Source organism: Mastomys coucha, unplaced genomic scaffold (genome assembly GCF_008632895.1).
Source record: "Mastomys coucha isolate ucsf_1 unplaced genomic scaffold, UCSF_Mcou_1 pScaffold14, whole genome shotgun sequence".
Lineage (NCBI taxonomy): Eukaryota > Metazoa > Chordata > Mammalia > Rodentia > Muridae > Mastomys > Mastomys coucha.
The window spans coordinates 122,144,954-122,169,009 of NW_022196896.1; the positions used below are offsets into that span (position 1 = coordinate 122,144,954).

At 37.0% G+C, this 24,056-nt stretch overlaps 1 protein-coding gene across 2 annotated transcripts in view; it reads right to left on the reverse strand.

The window, feature by feature from the left end:
* Positions 1-4,668: 4,668 nt before the first annotated feature.
* The window catches only part of Slco6a1 (solute carrier organic anion transporter family member 6A1), a 70,879-nt gene continuing 51,491 nt past the window's right edge, over positions 4,669-24,056 (reverse strand). The window contains exons 10-14 of one of the 2 annotated variants that reach the window (XM_031368531.1): positions 21,117-21,304; positions 19,521-19,585; positions 17,425-17,562; positions 8,743-8,887; positions 4,669-4,778 (exon numbers count right to left, since the gene is read on the reverse strand). In XM_031368531.1, the coding sequence (XP_031224391.1) occupies positions 8,766-8,887; positions 17,425-17,562; positions 19,521-19,585; positions 21,117-21,304 (513 nt within the window). In that variant the 3' untranslated portion in view covers positions 4,669-4,778; positions 8,743-8,765. Of the gene's footprint in view, positions 4,779-8,742; positions 8,888-17,424; positions 17,563-19,520; positions 19,586-21,116; positions 21,305-24,056 lie in introns of those variants that run through there. The other variant, XR_004118026.1, reaches the window with a different exon arrangement.

Below are 24,056 nucleotides of genomic sequence, written 5' to 3' on the forward strand. Positions count from 1 at the left end.
ATTAGCTGTTAAATCAATAGAACCATAGAATTTACAGATAGAATAAGCCACTAGAAGGACAAATAGATCTCCCCAAATAGAGTTATGGGTAGATGGGTATGGAGACTAGAATGGCAGGATCAAGTAGAGGAGTGTGGTGGGAAGATCAGAAAGATGCGGAGAGACAGCAAAGATTATGGTCTATTTCAGAGCTTGTATGAAAACCCAATACAGTAGAAGCTTTCTAAAATACAAATGTTTATGAAGGTGAACTAGTTGAAAGCACCAAATAATGGGGGAGATTGATGTACAGGTGGTTATCTCCTGATCAATGAATTTTCCAATACTGAGTTTGGGTTGCACCTATTTGGGTTTTTGGCCAAGGTGTCCTATGACAATCCCCAAACAACCTAGGCTACTGCTAAGACTATATATAGGTTGCTCTCTGAAAACTGACAGCAAGGTCACATTGCTGAAGAAAACACCCACAAAAAGCTTATGGAAATGTCCAGCTGACAACAACATAGAGCCTTCTATACATATGTGATAATGTATTTGGTACATATTCTACAGCCTATGAACGGATAGAGGCAAACACCAATCCACCCAACAAATGCTTTGATCTACAATGGTGTCCTGTTTGCAAGATATGCTAAGGTAATGGTGGCACAAAGCTTCTGGGAATAATCAAATATTTTTTTAAAGATTTATTTATTTATTATATGTAAGTACACTGTAGCTGTCTTCAAACACACCAGAAGAGGGCGTCTGATCTCATTATGGATGGTTGTGAGCTACCGTGTGGTTGCTGGGATTTGAACTCAGGACGTTTGGAAGAGTAGTTAGTGCTCCTAACTGCTGAGCCTTCTCTCCAGCTCCCCAAATAATTGATTTTAGTAAAGGCTCACTCCAAGAGATAAAACCCATACCTGACACTGCTTGGGTGATCAAAACCATAGAACTAAATCATCCAGGGTCCTAGGGTAAAACAAAATACTACTGTTTTAAACACACATAGATACACACACACACACACACACACACAGAGAGAGAGAGAGAGAGAGAGAGAGAGAGAGAGAGAGAGAGAGAGATAGACAGAGACAGAGACAGAGACACAGAGACAGAGACACAGAGACAGAGAGACAGAGAGAGAGACAGAGAGAGACAGAGAGAGACAGAGAGAGAGAGAGAGAGAGAGAGAGAGAGAGAGAGAGATGCATCTATGGGTGTACATTCACCTCTTCACAAATCTACAAAAAGAAACATAATAAAATGATTCCTAATATCATTCTACCGTACTTATAAATCAGCGTCTTGCTAGGCCATCATTAAAATAAGATAGATGATAAAATACTTTATCTACTTAGACTTGAGCTTTGTACCAGGAGATAGGTGTGGATCGATTTAAATTCTACATGCTAACCACCAGTTGCGCCAGCACCATTTGTTGAAAATGCTGTCTTTTTTTCCACTGGATGGTTTTTAGCTTGTCAAAGATCAAGTGACCATAGGTGTGTAGGTTCATTTCTGGGTCTTCAATTCTATTCCATTGATCCACTTGCCTGTCACTGCACCAATACCATGCAGTTTTTATCACAATTGCTCTGTAGTACAGCTTAAGGTCTGGGATGGTGATTCCACCAGAAGTTCTTTTATTGTTGAAAATAGTTTCCCCTATCCTAGGTTTTTTGTTATTCCAGATGAATTTGCAAATGGCTCTTTCTAAGTTTGTGAAGAATTGAGTTGGAATTTTGATAGGGATTGCATGGAATCTGTAGATTGCTTTTGGCAAGATGGCCATTTTTACTATATTAATCCTGCCAATCCATGAGCATGGGAGATCTTTCCATCTTCTGAGATCTTCTTCAATTTCTTTCTTCAGAGATTTGAATTTCTTATCATTCAGATCTTTTACTTGCTTAGTTAGAGTCACACCAAGGTATTTGTACCTCCACATAAAACCAGACACACTGAAACTAATAGAAAAGAAAGTAGGGATCAGCCAGGAGCACATAGACACAGGGGAAATTTTCCTAAACAGAACAATAGCTCAAGCTCTAAGATCAAGAATTGACAAATGGGACCTCATAAAAATTCAAAGCTACTGTATGGCACAGGACACAGTTAATAGGACAAAACAGCAACCAACAGATTGGGAAAAGATCTTTACCAATCCTATATCTGATAGAGGGCTAATATCCAAAATATACGAAGAACTCAAGAAGTTAGACTCCAGAGAACCAAATAATCCTATTTAAAAACGAAGTACAGAGCTAAACAAAGAATTCTCAACTAAGGAATACCAAATGGCTGAGAAGCACCTAAAGAAATGTTCAAAATTCTTAGTCATCAGGGAAATGCAAATTAATACAACCCAGATATTCTACCCTACACCACTCAGAATAGCTAAGATCAAAAACTCAGATGACGGTAGATGCTGGAGAGGTTGTGGAGATAGAGGAACACTCCTTCATTGCTGGTGGAATTGCAAGCTGGTACAACCACTCTGAAAATCAGTTTGGCAGCTCCTTAGGAAATTGGACATAGTGCTACCAGAGGACCCAGCTATACCACTCCTGGGCATATACCCAGAAGATGCTCCAACATGTAATAAGGGGACACATTTTCCACTATGTTCATAGCAGCCTTATTTATAATAGCCAGAAACTGGAAACAACCCAGATGTCCCTCAACAGAGGAATGAACACAGAAAATGTGGTACATCTACACAATGGAGTACTACTCAGCTTTAAAAACAATGAATTTATGAAATTCTTGAGGAAATGGATGGATCTGGAGAATATCATCCTGAGTGAGGTAACCCAGTTACAAGAGAACACACATAGCATGCATTCTCTTATAAGTGGATATTAGCCCAGAAGCTCAGAATACCCAAAATATAATTCACAGACCACAAGAAACTCAAGAAGAAGGAAGACCAAAGTGTGGATGCTTTGTTCCTTCTTAGAAGGGTGTACAAAATACCTACCCATCTAAGGAGTCGCAGAGACAAACTATGGAGCAGAGACTGAAAGAAAGACAATTCAGAGACTACTCCACCTGGAAATCCTTTCCATATTCAATCATCAAACCCAGACACTATTGTGGATGTCATCAAGTGCTGGCTGACAGGAGCTTGATATAGCAGTCTCCTAAGAGGCTCTAACAGTACTCAACTAATACAGAAGTAGAGACTTACAACCATCCATTGGACTGAGCATAGGGTCTCCAATGACAGAGCTAGAGAAAGGACCCAAGGAGCTGAAGGGTTTGCAGCCCCTTAGGACAAACAACAATATGAACTAACTAGTACCCTCAGAGCTCCCAGGGACTAAACCACCAACCAAAGAGTACACATGGTGGGACTCATGGCTCCAGCAGCATATGTATAGCAGAAGATGGCCTAGTCAGTCAGCAATGGGAGGAGAGGCCCTTGGTCCTGTGAAGGTTTATGCCCCAGTATAAGGGAATGCCAGGGCCAGAAAGTGGAAGATGGTGGGTTGGTGAGCAGGGGGAGGGGGGAGGAAATAGGGTTAGTTTTTTGTTTTAGTTTTAGCTTTTGTTATTTTTTCGGGGGTAACCAGGAAAGGAGATATCATTTGAAATATAAATAAAGAAAATAGCTAATAAAGAAAAGAAGATAAAAAATACTTTACCTAAATTGACAAATATGATGGACTGAAACAAATATATCATAATTTGTAATTTACATAATTGTTGTAATTGTGTTCAATTTATATCTGAGAGAAAATAAACTTTTTATTGGACTAAAAGGGAGAATTGTTGAGATTTTGTCTTTTATTCTTTATTATAATGCTAAGTGCGTGTCCCCAAGACTTGAATCTGCACATAGTTCCTGGTATCCTGCTCCCAAGTTTACAACGATTGGTGAAAATCATGCAGAAGGTGGGCAGAAGAGACAGAGATATGGTGGAGGTTTCATGGGCTTGGAGAGAGAGGACCATGAGGAGGAACAGAGAGGCCACCATGGAAGAAGAACATACAGAAGGAAGAAGAGCCACCATGGGCTAAGGACCATGAGAACATGGCCCAGAGCGCTGCCCAATTTGGTTAAGAGCAGTGAAGATAGCAAGTGATAGATTGGAATTATAGATAGGAAAGTAGATTCAAACAACATACGGGTAAGCAGCTGGCCACCTATTATGCTGCCTAAGGTGTATTAAAATACAAAGGCTATGTATGTATTTCATCTGGAAACATGAATATTCTAAGGTGTGAAAGAAGCCTTTGTCTGAGAGTTTTAATAACTTTTTCTACAGAATTGAATGTTATTTTTAACATTATCAAAATATATGTATGTAATATAAAATCTCTCTCTATATATATAATGTTTAGATTAAGGAATATTTTAAGTCATGATTTAATAATTTAAAATTATTTTTTACTAAAATCTACATTGCATATGTAAAATAATATATTAAAATCCTAATCCAGAGCTAGCAAGTAGCTTAGTGGATAAGGGGGCTTGTCCATACATCTGAGTTCAATCTCCTTAGGTCACAGCGGTATGAGAAAACTGACTCCTGAGAGCTGCTCATGCATGCACTATGTCAAGAACACACATTGTATCTGCCATAAACTAGGAAAAAAAGTAGTAATCCATAAAACATGGTCAGAAATGTTTCATAAAAGTATTCTTTATTACTAAAATGAAAATCCACATAGAGACTTTTCTGATAATTTTCTCTTATGAAATTATAGCGCTGCAACAATCTCATGAAATCTCCAAAGGATAGACTGCTGGCATTAGAACCTGGACAGTCACAGGTTCTCCAGTCCTACAGATTTAAACCAAAGACAGTCAGTCAATTTTCACATAAAACTAGCTTATACATTTTCACATTGCATGTTCAATTTAAAGAGTGTGAGTACAATTGATATTTTCTGTCCCATACTTTCTTCTGCCTGTCATGGATATGGATGGAGTTGCATTTCCTTGCAAGATCATATTAAAGTTATCACTTCTCCCAGAAAAAAAAAACAGCAGAGAAAACTGGCTTATTTGTTCTTGTTACAGAAAAAATATTTTTTATCTCGTATTTGGAAACTGTAAGACATGTGTAACAAGCACAACTTGATTTGAGAAAAATACCATACATTAATTCATATGTTTCTATACTTAAGTGCAAATTTTTCTCCATATGAAACAGTTGTGCTTAATTTTAAACTAAAGGATAAAGGGAAAAAACAGGCAATTTATTCATATTATCAGGCACTTTTAATAAAATTCAGGTGATTGTAAAATGTAGAGATCGTGACAACATCAAGTTTCATGGCTTCTAAAACAAAACTCAGTAGAATATGCATATCGCAATTTTCTGGAGTAGTCTGTTTATGTTAAATCATCAGTGAGTAGAAATTTAGCTTTTAGGTAGTTAAAATAATCTATTTTGTAAATTTAATATGATTTTAATTTAAGTTTTCATAATATAATAGTGAAATATCTAATTTAATTTATAAGATAATTGAGAAACAATTACCAAGATGCCAAATAAAATGAACAAAAATAGACATTAGGAGGATGAAATATAGATATAGTAGTATTTCATTTTTATATGTATGAAATCATAAGGGAGGAAAGGGAGCTGCTGCTACATGGCCTGTATCTCTTAACTAAGAGGGAAACATCGCAGACTTACACTGTGAACATTTTTGCATTTCCATCTCACACTCCTTTATTATCTTCTTATTAAAAGAATTAGGAGTGCTCTTCCCCAGATCCAATCCCCCAGTCTCACCCACAGCTCTGCAGCAGAGCACCTGCTGCAGCCTTCTTTGTTCCCCTCCCCCATCTTCTGTGGATCACACAAATCTTCCCTTCCTGACACCACTGTCTCCACTTCCTGCTTCATACCAGCTGCCAACCCCAGCTAAACCACAGACCACTCCTGGAAAAAAAAATTTTCCCCTCTCCTTCTGTTCTTCGAAAGGAAAATTTCTACCTTCATATGTAAAACAAACAAAACAGCAACAACAACAGCAAAACAGTATAGCTAAAACAACCCTGAAGGACAAAAGGACTGCTGGAGACCTCACCATCCCCAATTTCAAGTTGTACCTCAGAGCTCTAGCAATAAAAATCACATGACATTGGCTGAGAAGAGATACATTGATCAATGGAATCTAACTAAAGACACAGACAGAAGTTGCCACACCTATGAACCCCTGATTTTTTTTTTTAATAAAGAAACCAGAAATAAACACTGGCAAAAACAGCATCTTTAACAAACAGTGCTGGTTTAACTGGATGCCTGCATGTAGAAGAATGCAAATAGATTCATATGTATCATCCTGCATAAAACTCAAGTCCAAATGGACCAAAGCTCTCCACATACAACAAAATATAGTGAATGTGACAGAAGAGAAGGCAACCCGCCCGGGGGTTACTCAGAAAGGTGGGAATCAACTTACTTTTACCATTCTTGGGCATATATTTGAAGGAAAATTCATCCTACCACAAGGACATTTCCTCAACCATATTAACTGCTGCATTGTTTATAACAGATAGCTAGGAATTGTAAATAAATCAAAGTGATCCCAAACTCAAGGATAAATAAAGAAAATGTACTACATTTTCACAATGAAGTATTACTTTCACAATAAAGTTGAGAAAATTGTAACATTAAATTTGCAGGCAGATGGTTGGAAGTAGATGAAAATCATCTTGAGTGAGGTAATCCAGATCCATAAAGAAAAACATAGTATGTACTCACATACATATGATTAAGTAGCCATTATATAAACGATAATCAGCCTACAATCCATACACAAAGAGAGGGTATGTATGAAGGAAGGGAAGGGGAGGCACAGGAATCTTCCTCGGAGGTGAAAACAGAAAAGGTTTTATTAGTGCACTGGGGATAGATGTAGATGGGAATGAGACAGTCATGTAGGGAGTGGAGATAGAGTTAAAGGAGATATTGATGGGCATTTGACAGATGGTATGAAAATCTAGTGCAGTAGAAAAGTCCTAGAACATATAAGGTTGATCCAAATGAGATCTCCTAACAATGGAGGACAGCGAGTCCAAAAAATCCTCTCTTGTCTCAAGTGAAGTTTTACTAGTGGGACCATGATGCATTCACTTTAGTTGTTGACTAAAGGGGAAAATGGAAATCCCCAAACAAGCCAGGCTGTTGTTAAGACAATGAGTTGGCCACATTGCCAAGAACAATGCCTACACCACTCCTTGAACATAGGTAAGTCCAGCGGGTGCCTACTAGGAGTCTTGACCCATATATTCTAGTCTCCTTGGTATAGCAAGGTACTCTGTGGGATACTAAAAGAGAAACAAAAAAAGCCAACAAAACCACAATACCTTTGGCCTACAGTCTGTCTTGCTTCTAAGATGTGCTGAGGCAATGATGGCACAGAACTTGTGGAAGGAGCCAACTCATATTTGACTTGACTTAAGGCTCGCCCCATGAGCCAGAACTCCTATCTGATGCTGCTTGAGTGATCAAGAACCAGACACTAGATAGCCCAGAGACCTAGGATAAAACCAAACACTACTTTTCTTTTTTAAAAAAAATGGCAGTAAAATGACTCCTGATGCTATTCTGCTGGACTCAAAGATCAGTGCCTTATTCAGTCATCATCAGAGAGGCTTCCTCCTGCAGCAGATGGGAACAGAGGCAGGGACCCACAGCCAGATACTAGGCAGAGAGGAGTCATTCTTGGAACATGTACCTTTAAATGGGATGTCTCCTTCAAATCCTTTCCTTCAGAGCTCAGGAAACCTGGCAGAAGAGGAGGAAAGAGTGTGAGAGCCAGAAGGGATAGGAGATACCAGAACAAGGCTCTCTGAATCATCTGAGCAAGGTTCATATGAACTCATAGACACCAAAGCAGCAAACAGAGTGCCTGTACCAAGTTCTCCCACAAATGATAGCTTTCAGCTCGGTGTTTATAGAGAACTCCTGAGTATCTGAAGGAGTGGATCTCTGATTCTTGTGCCTGATCTTTTTCCTTCTGTTGGGTTGCCTTGTCCAGGTCCAAAGTGATGGTTTTTCTTTTTATCTCACTGTATTTTATTTTGTTATGTTTGGTTGGTATCTCCTAGAAGGCCATTTTCTAATGAGAAACAGTGGGTAGGTACTTCTGGGGAGGAGGAGAGGAGGGGAGGACCTTTGAGGAATAGAAAGAGGGGAAACCCTAATCAGAATATATTGTATGAGAAAATAATTAATTTTAAGTGAAAGGAAAAACCCCACAAAAATTTGAAGATTATTTTTATGTATTTTGTATATATGAGTGGTCTATTTGCATGTGCACCTGCATGCCAGAAGACAGCATCAGGTTGCATTACAGATGTTTGTAATTGAACTCAGGATCTCTGCAAGAGCACCTCGTTCTCTCATTACCCCCTTTTCTTGTTATAGATTTAGTGTGTGTGTGTGTGTGTGTGTGTGTGTGTGTGTGTGTGTGTGGTCAGCATGTTTGTTGTTTTGTTTATTCATTTGTTTTTTGGAAACAGTCTATAGACCAAGCTGGCCTCGAATTCACAGATTCATTTCCTCTGCTTCCCAAATGCTGAGATCAAGGACATACACCATAACCCAGAATTTTTTAAAAGAAAAAATTAGATATTCAAATATCTTAGGCAATCTTAAAACAGATCATGTTTTTATGTTCAGATTAACTATAGAATTACATAAAGCATATTTTAGGCTATGTCATTATTATTATCTTAAAGTTATTGATATGATATTCCATTGACAAAGGGAAAAATAAAATTCTTACCAAAGGAAGAAATCAGTTAATAATTATTTTATTCTTGTTTTGGCTCCTTTTCTTTTCTTTGTGTCCTCACTTCCAACTTTGATAACATTATATTTAAAAAGAGCCAAAAGAGTAAGCAAGGTTGTGGTCAATTTACAAAAAATACCTGTATTAAAAAAGTAATAATGTAACTATGTTTTTAAGCAAAGTTTTTGAAAAGAATGCCATGTACCTGAAGAAAAGATAATTTATTTCTGAAAGTATTAATTTCTCAATTACAAAATGAAATTAATATTATAGAGTAATATAAAATTAATTTTTCCAATGCTTACAAAACTTTTCATATTATTCAGATTGCCTCCAAAAAGTAATGTTTTATGAATTCATCTACTGTATTAATTTAAAGATACATAAATGCATTATATTTTTTAAATTTATCAATAGAAACTGAAATGTTCTTAAAACTTTAAGCAGTTTTAGTGTTTGAAGTATTTATCATTTTCTATGCATAAATATTAACTTATAGAAAATTGCTTTCATAAGTTTTGAAAATTAAAATTCATTACATAATAATAATTAAACTTCACAAGTAATACACCCTATTAGAGTCAGAATGTTGTAGCAAAAAATACCAGTTATCCAATACAGCTACAACACAACACAAGTTAGTGAGTATTTTCTATTTATTATTTCATATATCTCAATGGATACTATCTCAAAGATATTGTTACCTGTAATATTACAATGAAAATTATAGGTAGTGAATAACTATAAAATTCTTTTGGAAACATAGTTTGAAGAAACATTTGAGAAATTATTAAAAAATTGCAAGAAGAATGTACTGGTAGTAAGAGACATATCTGACAAGAACAGAAAAAAACTGGAGAGTACATCAACATCTTCTACATTTAAGTAAATAATATCCAAAGAGAGGGAAGAGCAACATGATGGTGGCACAGAGACCTCTTTGAATACATTTTCCACGGCAGATGGGAGCAGGAGTTGGAAAACCACAATTTCATCAAGAAAAATCTCTGACAGAACAGAGCATTCTGTTGTACTCTTACAAAGACTGACCTGAAATGATTGCATAGAACAAAGAGTGCAAAGAAATATCAAGAGATGTGCTTAATATTGAGAGGGCAGAACTTCAAACAACCAAACAGTAATGATATGCTGTAGGCAGCACTGGTTGTTTTTATTCAGAATTTCAGTGTAACAAAAGGAATGGCAATGGAAAGACTTGGTAAGTTTACAGCCTGGTCAGGAAAGAGCAAACCACGTTTGGAAGAACAAAACTTAAGTGTGGCCCACTAAGGAGTTGCTAATAAGATTGGTGGGACTAAACATGAGTGGGCAGTTGTGCATCAGAACAATGAGCTAAGAAAGGTCTTTAGTGGCTGAGCACTATCACTCAGAATGGGCTTGCCGTTCAGGGGGACTTTTTCTCCTTGCTTTCTTTTCTTTTTCTTTTTTCCTTTTATCTATCTTTCTATCTATCTATCTATCTATCTATCTATCTATCTATCTATCTATCTATCTATCTATCTATCACCAAAACACTGTCCCCCCCATGGTTACCCCCTCACAGTCTCTCTCCTCTTATCCCCCTCCCCTTCTCCTCTGAGAGGATAAAGCCTTCCCTCCACATCTCCTCCCAGGCACATCAAGTCTCTGCCAGATTGGGCATGTCCTCTCCCACTGAGTTCAGACAAGTCAGTGATGGAGGCAGCAAGTCTGTTATATATGTGATGGAGGCTTCTGTCTAGCCTGTGTTGGTGGCTCAGTCCCTGAGAGTACCTGGGGGTGGAGGTGGGATCCAGGGTAGTTGACTCTGTTGGACTTATTGAGGGGTTCCTATAACCTTTGGGGCCTTTCATCCTTCCCCCAACTCTTCCATAAGATTTCCTGATCTCCATCCAATGTTTGGCTGTGGGTATTCGCATATGTTTCATTCTACTGCTGGGTAGAGCCTCTCAGAGGACAGTTATGCTAGGTTCCTGTCTGTAAGAATAACAGAGAATCCTTAATAATGTCAGGGATTAGTACTAGCCCATGGGATGAGTCTTCATCAAGTTGGGCCTGTTATTGTTTGGCCATTCTTTCAGTCTCTGCTTTATCTTTGTTCTTGCATTTCTTTTAGACAGGGAAATTTTGGAATTGAAAGTTTTGTGGGTGGTTTGGTGGATCTATACCTCCACTGAGATATCTGGGTAGCTACAGGAGGTGGCCTCTTCAGGGTGCACATCCTCACTGATTGCCATCTCAGCTAAGACCACTCTCTTTGAGTCCTGGGAGCTCCCCCATGCCAGGTCTCTTGGACTTCCTAGAGATTCCCCACCAATCCTGGCAGCTGAAGATTTGCGTTCTTTCTTCTAGCCTTCTGGGCCTCTCTCCTATCTCTCACCACACTGGATCCTGGCTCCCCATTTCCCCCTCCCGTATAGTTCCCTCCCTTCCTCTGCCTTCTATGATGATGTTTGCCCTTCTAAGTGTGATTCAAGCATCCTTTCTTGAGTCTTCTTTCTTGTTTAACTTCTTAGGGTCTATAGGGTATATCATGGGTGTTCTGAATTTCATGGGTAATATCCATTGACAAAATATATTTGTCAATGAGTGCATGTCCTTTTGGGGCAGGGTTACCTCACTCAGGATGATATTTTCTCTTTCCATCCATTTGCCTGCAAAGTTCATTGTGTCTTTGTTTTTAATAGCTGAATAGTATTCCATTGTGTAAATGAACCACATTTCCTTCATCCATTCTTCTGTTGGGGGATATATCTGTATTGTTTCCAGTTTCTGGCTATTATGAATAAAACTGCTATGAACATAATAGACCATGTGTCTTTGTGGTATGGTGGAGCATATGGCTCATATGTGAAAGTGCTCTCTAAGAGTTTCAAGTTAAACTGTGGACTTGAACTTTGCAGGGATTCTGCAGGGTTCTTGACACTATGAGGATGTGGCTATTATATTTTACATTAGGAGAAGGGCATGGATCTTGGAAGCCAAGGATGGGTTTCTGAAGATTGGAAATACATGCATGGGAAGCTTGACACCATTGTGTGAATACTATGGTGATGAGTCTTATAAGTGGTATGGCACAATGGGACACTCATAGAGAACACTAGAAATATAGATTTTACAAATAATTGAGTTTGATTACTTTCTATGTTAGCACTGAACCTAATTTCTGGATTTTCTAGATTCCTGTCTCACAATGTGATAGCTCTCTAACAAACAGGTCTCAGACTATATCAAAGACCACGATCTGAAGCAGCAAAATGTCTCTTATAGAATTGTAATCCTATATGAAATTTTAAACTCCCAGGCTGTGAAGTAAAACTTCTTTTCACTATAACATACTAAGACACAACCACAATTATCATTTGTGTCATTATAAAACACCAAGATTCACTTATAGCAATCAAAATGGAATAATAATACACATGGTATGTATCTGGCTTATCTATATATTATGAGAAAATTTTTTCTTCTTTTTCAGGGCAGAATGTATCTTTGATATGCAATGTCAGGTTGTCATTATTCACTCATCATAATTCATTTTCTGTGATAGTTCTGAGCTTACTAGTTGATGTTGCCTTTGCTTGCTGTGAAATTCTAATTGATTCTTATGCTTTCTTTTCTGCTGAATTTTGCTTTTGTTTATATACTTTTTTCTGATTACATTCTCCTTTTGTTTCTATAGTAGTATTATTTTAGCCAGCACTAATGTGGGAATATATTTCAAGATTCTTTAATGGGTATGAAGTTGTGCTTAACACCGAATGACTCACAGTCAAACAAGCAATGTAGATAGCACTTTCTGGCTTAGTTTCTGGTTCTATTATCTATTAAATTAAAGGGTAACTGGTATTCATGTTTTTTACCCACAAACATTTTGTCCAAATTTAAATATTCATCTGTGCTAGATTCATCATTCTTGAATTTTTATGTAGAATATCTAAATTAATATAACTATTGTTCCTATTTGTAGTTTCACAGGGAGGTGATATTCTCAGTGTTAATCTTAACAACTTGATCCAGTATGTTTTTTCCTGATGAAACACTCTTGTTTATTCTCATTTCATTAAAAAGAAGCTCTCAGTGATTCCTTTCTACAATATCTAGGCATTACTTCTCTCATAATTTTAAGGCTGTTATTATATAAATTAAAGGCTACCTGAACACAAAAGTCCTGGGATAGCACAGCATACAACATTTGAGCCAGGAATGCTGTTGACTGGTTAGCCAATAGATAAGGTCCTGGAATAAAGAGTAGTCTTGTATCCTCAAGGCAATTCCCTTTTTTTTTGTGCTCTTCAAGATGGTCTATAATTTTAAATATATGACTTGTGCTTTACCTGTAATCTCTTTTTAATATACTCAGAACATAGTTGGTGGTGGAGAACCAGAACCATGGCTAAGGACCCATTCCTCCACACTGGCAGTTTCTTCAGCTTCTTTAAAAGGACTAATTTCTATTGTGTCCAGCAGTCTGTGGGTTTATCCACAGGTGCTCCGTTTTTCTACTGTCACCTTGTTCCTATGTTAGAGGTATATGCTTTTTTTTAAGTAAGTCATGGATGTTCTCTTATTGTAATTTAAAAAATTAATCCTGAAAAAACAAAAACAAGAACAAAAAAAACCCCACATATTGTATTTGATATGGCCATCTACTCATCCACCTAGCTCTTCCCACAGACATACCCTACTTTCCCACATGCTTCTCCATTTGTTCCCTCAACCTCTGCTTTTAAAATAAACCAACTGCAGTGGTTTGAATGACAATCTGTACCTTAGCCTCAGGTATTTGGACACTGGTTGCCAGTGCATGGCCCTGTGAGGGGAGGTGGCTCTACTGAAAGAACATATGTCATTGGGGTAGCATTGGGTACACTCTCTGCTTCATGTTTGTAGTTGAAGACATGGTCTCTTAGATTGCTGCTTCTAACATCATTTCTTTCACTTTCTCCTGTGCCTCCCACCTGTGGCTTCTCATACTTGGGAACCCCACCTCAAGGCAGACTCTCCCATAATCTGCTTTATTCACTGGACTTTAGCAAAGCAACAGGAGAGGAACAGACACAGAAGCTGGTACCAGAGAATGAGATTTAGATGAAGAACCTGTGGGCTTGAAAAGCAATTGAATTGTGTGTGTAGAACTTCTTGGGTTATTCAAGTAGGAAACCCAAAGACAATAGCACCAAGAGAAATGTGGAGTGTGGAGTGTTCAACAAGTTTCAGGGAGAAAGTAAGACAACTTGGTTAGAAGCCATCCTTATGATGTTTTGGTAAAGAATTTGCCTATCTTCTTGTGCTCTATGAGCAACAGTCAGGGAAATGCAAATCAAAATGACACTGTGATTCCACCTTACACCAATCAGAATCAAAACCTCAGGTAACGACACATGTTGGCAAGGATGTGGAGAAAGAGGAACACTCCTCTGTTGCTGGTGGGATTGAAAACTGGCACAATCACTCCAGAAATCAATCTGGATGTTCCTCAGAAAATTGGAAATAGATCTACCTGAAGACCCAGCAATACCACTCTTGGGAATATACCCAAAAGATGCTTTACCATGCCACAGGGTTACATGTTCCTTGTTTGTGATAGCCAGAAACTGGAAACAACCCAGATGTCCCACAACAGAAGAATGGATACAGAAAATGTGGTTCATTTATACAATGGAGGTCTACTCAGCTATCAAGAACGAGGATATCCTGAGTTTTGCAAATGGACAGAACTAGAAAATATCTTCCTGAGTGAGGTAACTCAGACCCAAATGGACATGTATGGATGCATGTTATGTACTCACTAGTAGGTCGATATTAGCGAAAAAGAAAAAAAAAAAAGGAAATGAAAGAAAAAAGTACAGAATACCCAAGGTACATTCCACAGAACTCACAAAGGTCAACAAGCTGAAGGATCTCAGTCCCACGTGGGAGGGAGAAAAAAGCAATCACGAAGGGGGAGGGAGGATGGGACTTGGGAGGGAAAGGGGACTGGGTTGGGAGGAAGAGGGGAACATGACTGGGTATTGAGTGGAGGAAGAGGACTAAAGCCCTGAGGGGCAGCAGAAAGAATGGAAACAGGCAACCTCAGGAGGTAGGAAGTTAGGGGACCCTCCAGAATGTACTAGAGACCTGGGAGGTGAGAGATTCTCAGGACTCAAAGAGAGGGACCTTAGATGAAATGACCAACAGTAGGGAGAGGGAACTTGTAGAGCCCACCTCAAGCAGAAAGACAGGGAATCAAGTAAGGGTGGGGTTGCCATCCTACAGTCAAAACTCTGACCCATATTTTTTCCTGTCTGAAAGAACTGCAGGGATGAAAATGGAGAAGAGCCTGAGGAAAAGAAGGTCCAGTAACAGGCCCAAAGTGGAATCCAGATTAAGGGGAGGCCCCAAGGCTTGACATTATTACTGAGGCTATGGTGTGCTCACAAAAAGGGACCTATCATGACTGCCCTCCAAAAGACCCAACAAGCAGTTGAAAGAGTCCGATGCACATATTTGTTCCCAACCAATGAACAGAAGCTGCTGACTCCTGTGGTTAAATTAGGGAAAAGCTGTAAGAAGCTGAGGAGTAGGGCAACCTGGTAACCTGGACCCCCAAGATCTCTCAGACACTGGACCACCAGCTAGGCAACATACACCAGCTGATATGAGGCCCCCAACACATATACAGCAGAGGACTGCTGGGTCCGGTTTTAGTCAGAGAAGATGCACCTAACCCTCAAGAGACTGGAGGCCCCAAGAAGTTTAGAGGTCTGGTGGGGTGAGGGATGGGGATATCCTCGTGGAGACAGGGGGGCAGGGAGGAGATGTGGGATGTGGAACAGTGGGAGGGTGGACTGGGAAGGGGATAAAATTTGGAGTGTAAAAATAAGATTAAATAAAAAGAAGGAATAAAAAATAAAAGAAAATTATGGGATGATTTATGATTTTGGTGGAAGTCATTTGAAGACAGCATAACGTTGAACTCATGGTTTTGTTGTTTTTGATTTCTCTTATATGCTTCTTTAGAGAAAAAAGAGAGTAAGGCAAAAAGAAATAAAATTTAGAATTTGGATGAAAAAAAGCATACTAGGAAGCTTAGTGTTATAGTTAAGACAACTGCTGGAGAGGAGATCATTATTAAGGAGATTTTTCATTAGTAAAGACAGGCAGACTTCTTCACTAGAATAAAGGAGAAGATACTATAAGTGCACCCAGATAACTTTCCAATTTGTTAAAGAGACCCTGAGTGTTTTCTGCTCTGAGAAACTGTGCAAAAACAACTACAAATATGAATCTAGGGTGTGAGAGTCCATGGTAAGCTGGAATCTAGTTCTCACAAGGTACTGTAGGATTATGATAGATGAAAAGATAAAGGGAGGGATGTTTAAATTCTTCCTTCGAAAGTGCAGTAGGCTACTGAAGCCAGCAAACACAGAGCAGAAGAGGAAGTCTCTGAATGTTTAGGAGGCCTTGAGAGCCCATTTTATGAGAGTACATTTTATGAAGGTAGAAAGTGAATCCTGGGTGGGAGTGGAAAGCAAAAGATGAGAGAGACACCAGAGCAGAGACATATATACCAGAGAGAGCAGCAAACTGCAAGTGGAACAATAATATACTGTAGTCAGCAAAGCTGGAGGGTTAGAGAAGTCTGAAGTGTTCTGGGCACTTCACATGGACCTGCAGGATCAGACATGTTCACTCATGAGTTTTCATCTTGGTCTGTTTTCTCCCCCACTATGTCCCAATTCTTCCCCTTTGGAAAGGCAATGTGTGTACTGTGCTCTAGCACAGCATGAAATAGTTGTTTGATTTTATGTGGCGCTTGCAGCTAAGAGATTGCCTGGAATCTCCAAAGAGACTTTGGATATCGGTCATTGGTCATTTAAATAGCATTGAGACTGTTGTATTTTCTAGATACTTTCTAAAGTTGACTAGATGTAGTTTGCATTATGACATGGCCTTGAGCTTATGAGAGACAGGAAGTGGAGTGTGACAGTTTGAATGAGAATGTTTGAATAAGAATGGCTCAGGGATTTGAACACCTGATTCCTGTTGTTGGCACTACTTGGGACATGGGGCACAACCTCAGTGGAGAAAGTGTATCATTGGAATTAGGGTGGGGCAAAGTTTGTCCCATTTACATGTCATTTTCCCTGCTTTTTGTTTATTCAAAAACACCATCTCTGAACCTAACTCTGTAACATGTAGAAATATATATTTTAAAGAATAATAGTAAGTAAAAATGTGAAATTTTCAGTAACTGAAAAATTACAAAATATGTCTTGTATTACAAAAAAATCAGATTTAGTCTTCAGAGTGATAAAAGGATTTTGAAGATGCTACTTACATCTATAACATTTTATACAAATTTATCTTATATTTAATATTGTAAAAATAAAAAACTCAAGTGAAATCAATTTGGTCATGTAAATGTACAGGCAAAATTAGTTAACAGACTGAAATTATACCACTTATAACTCCCTTTAAAAGAATAACATAGAACTGTAGTGCATTTAATACCATATTACAAGTATTTACATAAATTCTACAGTACAAGTTTATAAAATACGTCCTACATGATTGTATAAGCTGTTAATCATCAATGTATTTGCTCATGGTTAATTATTACCTTGCTATAAACAACTGCAAATTCTAACATCAGTTTTATTTACTTAAATTTATACACATTATGTTACTTACATAATCCCATCAATATGGACATCATTTTTAACTTATTATAGATCCAACAACGTCCTCTGAGTCCACACTTATTAATGTCCCAATAAGTACAAGAACTACTTGCTGTAAATCGAAAAAGCAGTGGTCCAGGTATGGATCCTAAAAAAAACAGCCCATGACTATGAGTTCTTCACAAAAACACTATTGAGCAGAATTAGAATAATATTTATTTAAAAGCACAAACACACATATACTCCTACAGACATTATTTAAAGTTGTTATAATTTTTATATTGATTGGCTCATCAATACCCTGACCCCTGAATGTATACCAATATCAGTAGTTTGAAATGATTTTAGAACTAATTCTAAGTTGCTGAATTTGCACAGAATATTTATGAGACATATTTAGAAAAAAAGGAAGTAAACTACATGATTTTGTGACTTCCAGTACTTTTAAAGATACACAACTTTGAGATTTTGATGGACTGAAAATGACTTCATACTGCTTTGTGATTGCATTCTGTCGTTTTTGTCTCTACAGTATTCTTCCCTTACCCCGGGGTAATGATAAACTTCAAGATTCTCCAGTGGGTGTGTGGAATTATATGTGACATCTGTGTACATTCACCCAAACACACACTTTCTGGTTCAACATACTGCTGTCAATTAAATTAAAATGCATTTTCTTTGCATGTCTTTTATTTTCATTTACTTTGTAAAGGAATGGGATTTCATAAGTCATCATAATTTTCTTTAAATTTTGATTCACTCACACCCAATTTCTCCTGTCTTCCCATCATGCCTATCCTCTTAAAATGTTAACACTCTGTTTTCCTCCTGGATTTTTTCATGTCATATGAATTCTATTTTTCCCCTTTATTATACTTTTACTAAGAAGACAAGATCATTGTTGCCCATGTGACTTCTTCATGAAAACCTCATTTCCTCTAAGGCTTTCTCTGGTCCTTCTTTCCACAGCTTCATCACCACACAACTTGCCTGAACCCTTCTGTTCCCTATTTCCTCCCTCTCTATTTTTATCTCACTCACATTTTAGGATCCCTCCTCTACAAATGCATTGCAGCCTGCAATCAACTGTTTCTAGTTTTAATCATACGCTTCAGGTTGAAAATACAAATGATTGGAAACCACACTAACAACTTTCCAGGCAAATAGTGCCTAGGATGCAGTAGTGGTAAGATCATTTATGGAGGATGAGCAACCACTATCTTGATTGAATCTGAGGCCTGGTTTGCACGAAGGAAGGAATTAATGACTAGTAGTACTATAAACTTGGTTTAACATGGGTAGAGAATCATGTATCCTATTAAAGAACATGTTGATGTTTTCCTAAATGGTCATGCTGTGAAATTTCATGCTGAATACTGCTGATTTTCCATGCATTTTTGCTGCTCCTGGTCTGCGTTGGAGAAGCTTCTTATTGCATCAGGTAGTACTTAAAGCAGACCTGTGAGTGCTCAGCTATAGACGGGACATCTGTACCACCCTTCTCTTATCCAAGTCTCAGGAGACATCATAGGAGACTGGTTGAGGACAGAGAGAAGAACATACCACACTGTCCCCAAGGCATGACTTAGCTGGTGCAAATATGAACTCATAATAGTTGTTGCTACTTTCTCGGGCATTTAAAATATCATGTCAGTTAAAAATCTCATCATGGATTTGGAAGATACCCTAGGATATTCAATCTGTTCTTGGGTTAATTATATCCATAGAGACATCACATTAGGGATTGTCAACATTGGTGACGAAATTATTTTAAAGAACTTATTCTATTTGGCTACTTCACAAGCCTATGAGAAATATGAAATTACCTTGAGTATGTTCATGTTTTGTACAGTCTTTCATATGTATGAGATGATGAAGATACTTTGGTTCAAATGTGTGGTTCCAGCTGATGCAGTGTAATTTATGCATATTTGGTTTAACTGCATAGCTTTTATCTCATACATTTTCTCTGTAATTGGGTCCTATTCATTTATTTTGTGTTATTGAACATTGTTATTTACTTATAATTTTAAGTATACTTATAAGCAAATTTATATAGCAAAAAAATGAACAACTCAATACATTAAAAGTAGGTGAAATACATACCAAATAATCTCAAAGTTGTATAGGTCAGAGCTATGCCCAGTGAATGTAAATTGGGAGGTAAAGTTCTGAAAACAAATATCAATAATATTACCTGTGGGTGACATGTGGTAGGTATCTATTTTTAAAAAGATATAGTTACTTAAATATATAACACATATCTATTTTTACATATTTTAACATATGAACATAAGTATTTTATATATTTATGTATATTTATATGTAATGTAGAACTATATATAATTATATGTATAATTTCCTATTCTACAAACCTTTACCCAGTTGGTAAAAGTTCAATTTGGCCTATGAACATAGTGTAAATCTTTCTATTTCTGCACTTTTTTTTTTCACTTGCTTCCTATAAACTCAAAGCATGCAATTCGTTTCCTTGGGAAAGAACTTTATGGATCAAATCTACCCGAGCCACCTTTTCCTAAAACAACTCAGCTCTGTCTAGGTCTCACGTTTACTTTCCTCCGTCTGCCAGGTGTGGTATTCCAGGTGAGTCCATTTCAGCATTGTTAAGTCCACTCTGCATTTTACTAGTTTGCTGTTTCTAGTGGAATCTGCACTCCATAAATTATATCAGTAAGTCTACACTTCATATTCTGGCCTTTGATTGAGTTCTAACTAAACAGTTCTTTGAGTGAAGGAGAGAGCTTAAGTCTGTTCTTTGCCTTCAAGCTTCTCCCCATAGCTACTGGGAGTGACTGAGATCTACAGAAGGTGGTCTTCCTTACAAGGGTTCCTCTCACTCTCATTCCATACAAAGCATGGCGGCTGCATACCACACTATGGAACGGTGTTTCTTACATCCAGCCTACATTTGATTACAACTTTATTCAACTTTACTTGAATTGTCCTAATTTCTGAGTGTCCTCTCTTTCAAGTGGTACATTTATTACAGTCACAACTCTAAATTAAAATAAATAAAAATATCACTCTGTGTCATTTGAAAGAGGAGATGGTCTGTTAAACAACTAAAATTCATATATATAAATATTATATATATATATGAAAGTGCTGAATAACAAGAAGGAATGTCTGTATTTTTATTGATTAGATCAAGTATTGAAAAAAAATATATATGTAAATATATATGTATATGTATACATATGTATATGTATATACATATATATTTACATATATATATATTATTCTGGCAATATAATATATATTGCCTTTCAGAATAACTAGGCCATAGATACTTGTTAAAAATTTGAGAGAATAAGTTTAGAGTGGTGCTCTTTTACTATCTTTCTAGAGCAAAATCGAATGTTAGGTAGGCTTAATGTATTGTATATGAACTCATGAATGATCAAGGTTGGATCATTTCTGAATAATAAACTGGAACTAACTGAGCCATTTTTTAAGCTCCCAGTACACTCAGTTTTAAATTAACTTAGTTTAAAATTAATGTACACAAATTATGCTAATTAAAAGTAAAAATTATACATTTACATGACTTTTAACAATATAAATATTTTCTCTGTTTACTAGTTTAAAACAGAAAATATTTTGCTGTAAAAATCTGAACTATTTTTAAATGTTTCATTTTAGGAACTAAATATATAACAATTATGAATATAACATACTTACCGGAGGATAATCAAGGTGATTGGTATAGCAGCTGAACTAGAAAAAGCAATTGAAGAAAAGAAAAAAGCAAAAAACAAAGGTAATGCATAACACCTGGTGTTACATGTTCCAGGAATGGCATCGATGGGATCAGCATCGGAATCTGCGTTTGCCAATCCATGCTTAATACAAGTACAATTGTAGAATGTCTATGAACATTGGCGAAAAAACAAACAAACAAACAAACAAAAAACAGTATTTCAGATGCAGCTGTTAGAAAAGCCTTTTTAGTATAAAATTTAAAGTCTAGTTAGTATACAAATGGAGACTGCCTAGCTTTTCATTTTTGTTTAAATATTTTTTAGGTTAAAAATATAATCATATCATTTTCTGATTCTTTTATCCTCTCCAACTCTTGCGATTTGTCCCCCTTTCAAATTCATAGCCTCTTTTTCTTTAATTTTTGATATATACTAGCTCAGTCTGTGTAATGTTACTTGAATATATATATATTCACGGTGGGCCATTAATAAGCAACTGGCATGCTCTTTCCTGGAGAAGACTGTTTGTCATCCCCTCAGCATACATTAGACAGAGTCTCACTGTGTGTCTTTGGCTAATCTGGGATTCACTGAGTTCTGGCTGCCTCTGCTTCCAGGGATATTAAAGGCATGTGCCACCACACCCAGATAGCAACTCATTGTTTTAATAATATTCTCATGCTAAACCTGTTATATATTATTTTGAAAGGTAATATTGATTCTAAAATCAGAGATATATTGCCTGTCAGTGAATTACTTTTTGTGTAGGTATTTGTGGGTGAATAATTGTTGTAAACAAGAAAGCATTCTACAATTTTAAAAAATAGTAGTCAACTAGGTTAAATTTATTATCATTGGACATTAATCTAAATTAAAGACAATTAAAGATAAGGTAATAAATAAGATTAGATTTTAGCTGTTATTTAAAATATTGATAATAACCCAGGTATAAAAGACTGTAATCATGTTAACTCTCCATTTTGTGTGTAATCATGACAGATTTGATTTTTATTAAACACAGTGGACACATTGCTACAGGAATAAAAGTTTTGATTTTTAAAGATTTATTTATTTTATTTATATGAGTACACTGTAGCTGTTTTCAAGCATACCAGAAAAGGGCCTTGGATCCCATTACTTATTGTTGTGGTTATTGGGAACTGAACTCAGGACCATCTGGAAGAGCAGTCAGTGCTCTTAAACACTGAGTCATCCCTCCAGCCCAGGAATCAAAGGTTTTAAAAACACCCAAAACAGTAATCATAATCCCAGTACAGGCGAGAGAGAAGCACACACACACACACACACACACACACACACACGTAAAAAGCCTTACACAGTGATTGGAGATAAAGAGATCATTTGGGAATTTATTAGGTCATTAAAAAATATCCAGAGTTACAAAACAACAATTATAACAGAGAAACAAAAAGTAAATATGCTCCCCAAACAGGTAGAAAGATGGCTTGGGCCCAAGTGGTTAGGAACACATTAAATAACATAAATATACAAATGCCCAAGCTAAAATCATTCAGTGCACAAATTTGCCAAATATCTGTGTGCTAAATATCATTTTCATTTGAGGGCGCATACTGTAAACAATACAACAAATATCTGTTTGCCAGTAGAGAGTTTTCTGCTTAGGAAGGCAAGCAATCAAACATCGCAGGAGGAAGTTTTATATGGTTCATAGGTAGGTACTATCAAGAAAAAAAGAGCAAGAAAATTGTAGTCAGTATTAGGGCAAATAATTTTTGTACTTAGCAGCATCAAGGATTGCATCACCATTTGAGACGAAACTTTACGAACAATTGGAAGAATGTTACAAGCCTGTCAGGAAATGTGTTCCAGATAAGAGAAGGAGAGCAGTCAGGCGTAAAGCAGTGAGTTAGAACTTGCTTGACAAGCTCTGTGACTAAGCACTGCTAAGGCTAGAGCATAATGTGAAACAATAAGAAAACAAAGCAAAACAAAAGAAAACAAAACCAACAAAACACCCAGGAAGGGAATGAGAAATGCAAATTGTGTAAAAGTTAGTAATTGCGAATTAGGTTAAGAAACATTAGGGGATGGAGGTAAGGAATCACCTGAAAGGTTAGGCTTTTTGTGAAAACAGAAAGCAAAAGGGAGCATATTAGTCATAATGCTCACAAAGAATAGCCACCAGTTTGTTTTTAATGGAGAAAACTATTCTAGTGAATTGATGCCTGCAGGGCACATCAAGGAGACACCTTCACAGATGAGAACTCAGAATAGTGAGTGCCTTACACTTCAGGCTTCCATTGGCATCTCAAAAAAAACCCAAAACCAGAATGGGAAGTGAGTTTATAGCAATAAACAAACAAACAAAAAATGGTGGTGTAGATTTCTTCAGAGTCCTGTCTGAATTAGTGAAAGATGCTTTAGAGATGAACTTTCCTTCTTGGTAGCAGAGATAGCCACATGCTGAATGACTCTTCTCTGCTTTGAGGCAAACTGAGAGAAGGAAGAGAACTTCTTCATACCAATGCTCAAATCAAAAATATTGATATTAGAGAGGCATGCTTGCAGGTAATGCGTTCTGGCTTCTTTCACACACATAGAAACCTCATAAAGACAGTGGTAAATTACGGATGAGAAGAGTTGGAAAAATCATACGATTTCATGTGCCATTTATAAGCTAATGATAAACAGTGTTAGAGGAGTGGATACAGAAATTGTGATACATCTACACAATGGAGTACTACTCAGCTATTAAAAACAATAAATTTATGAAATTCTTAGGGAAATGGATGAATCTGGAGAATATCATTCTGAGTGAGGTAACCCAATCACAAAAGAACAAACATTTTATGCACTCTCTGATAAGTGGATATTAGCCCAGAAGTTTGGAATACAGGAAGAAAAACCCACAAACCACAAGGAACTCAAGAAGAAGGAA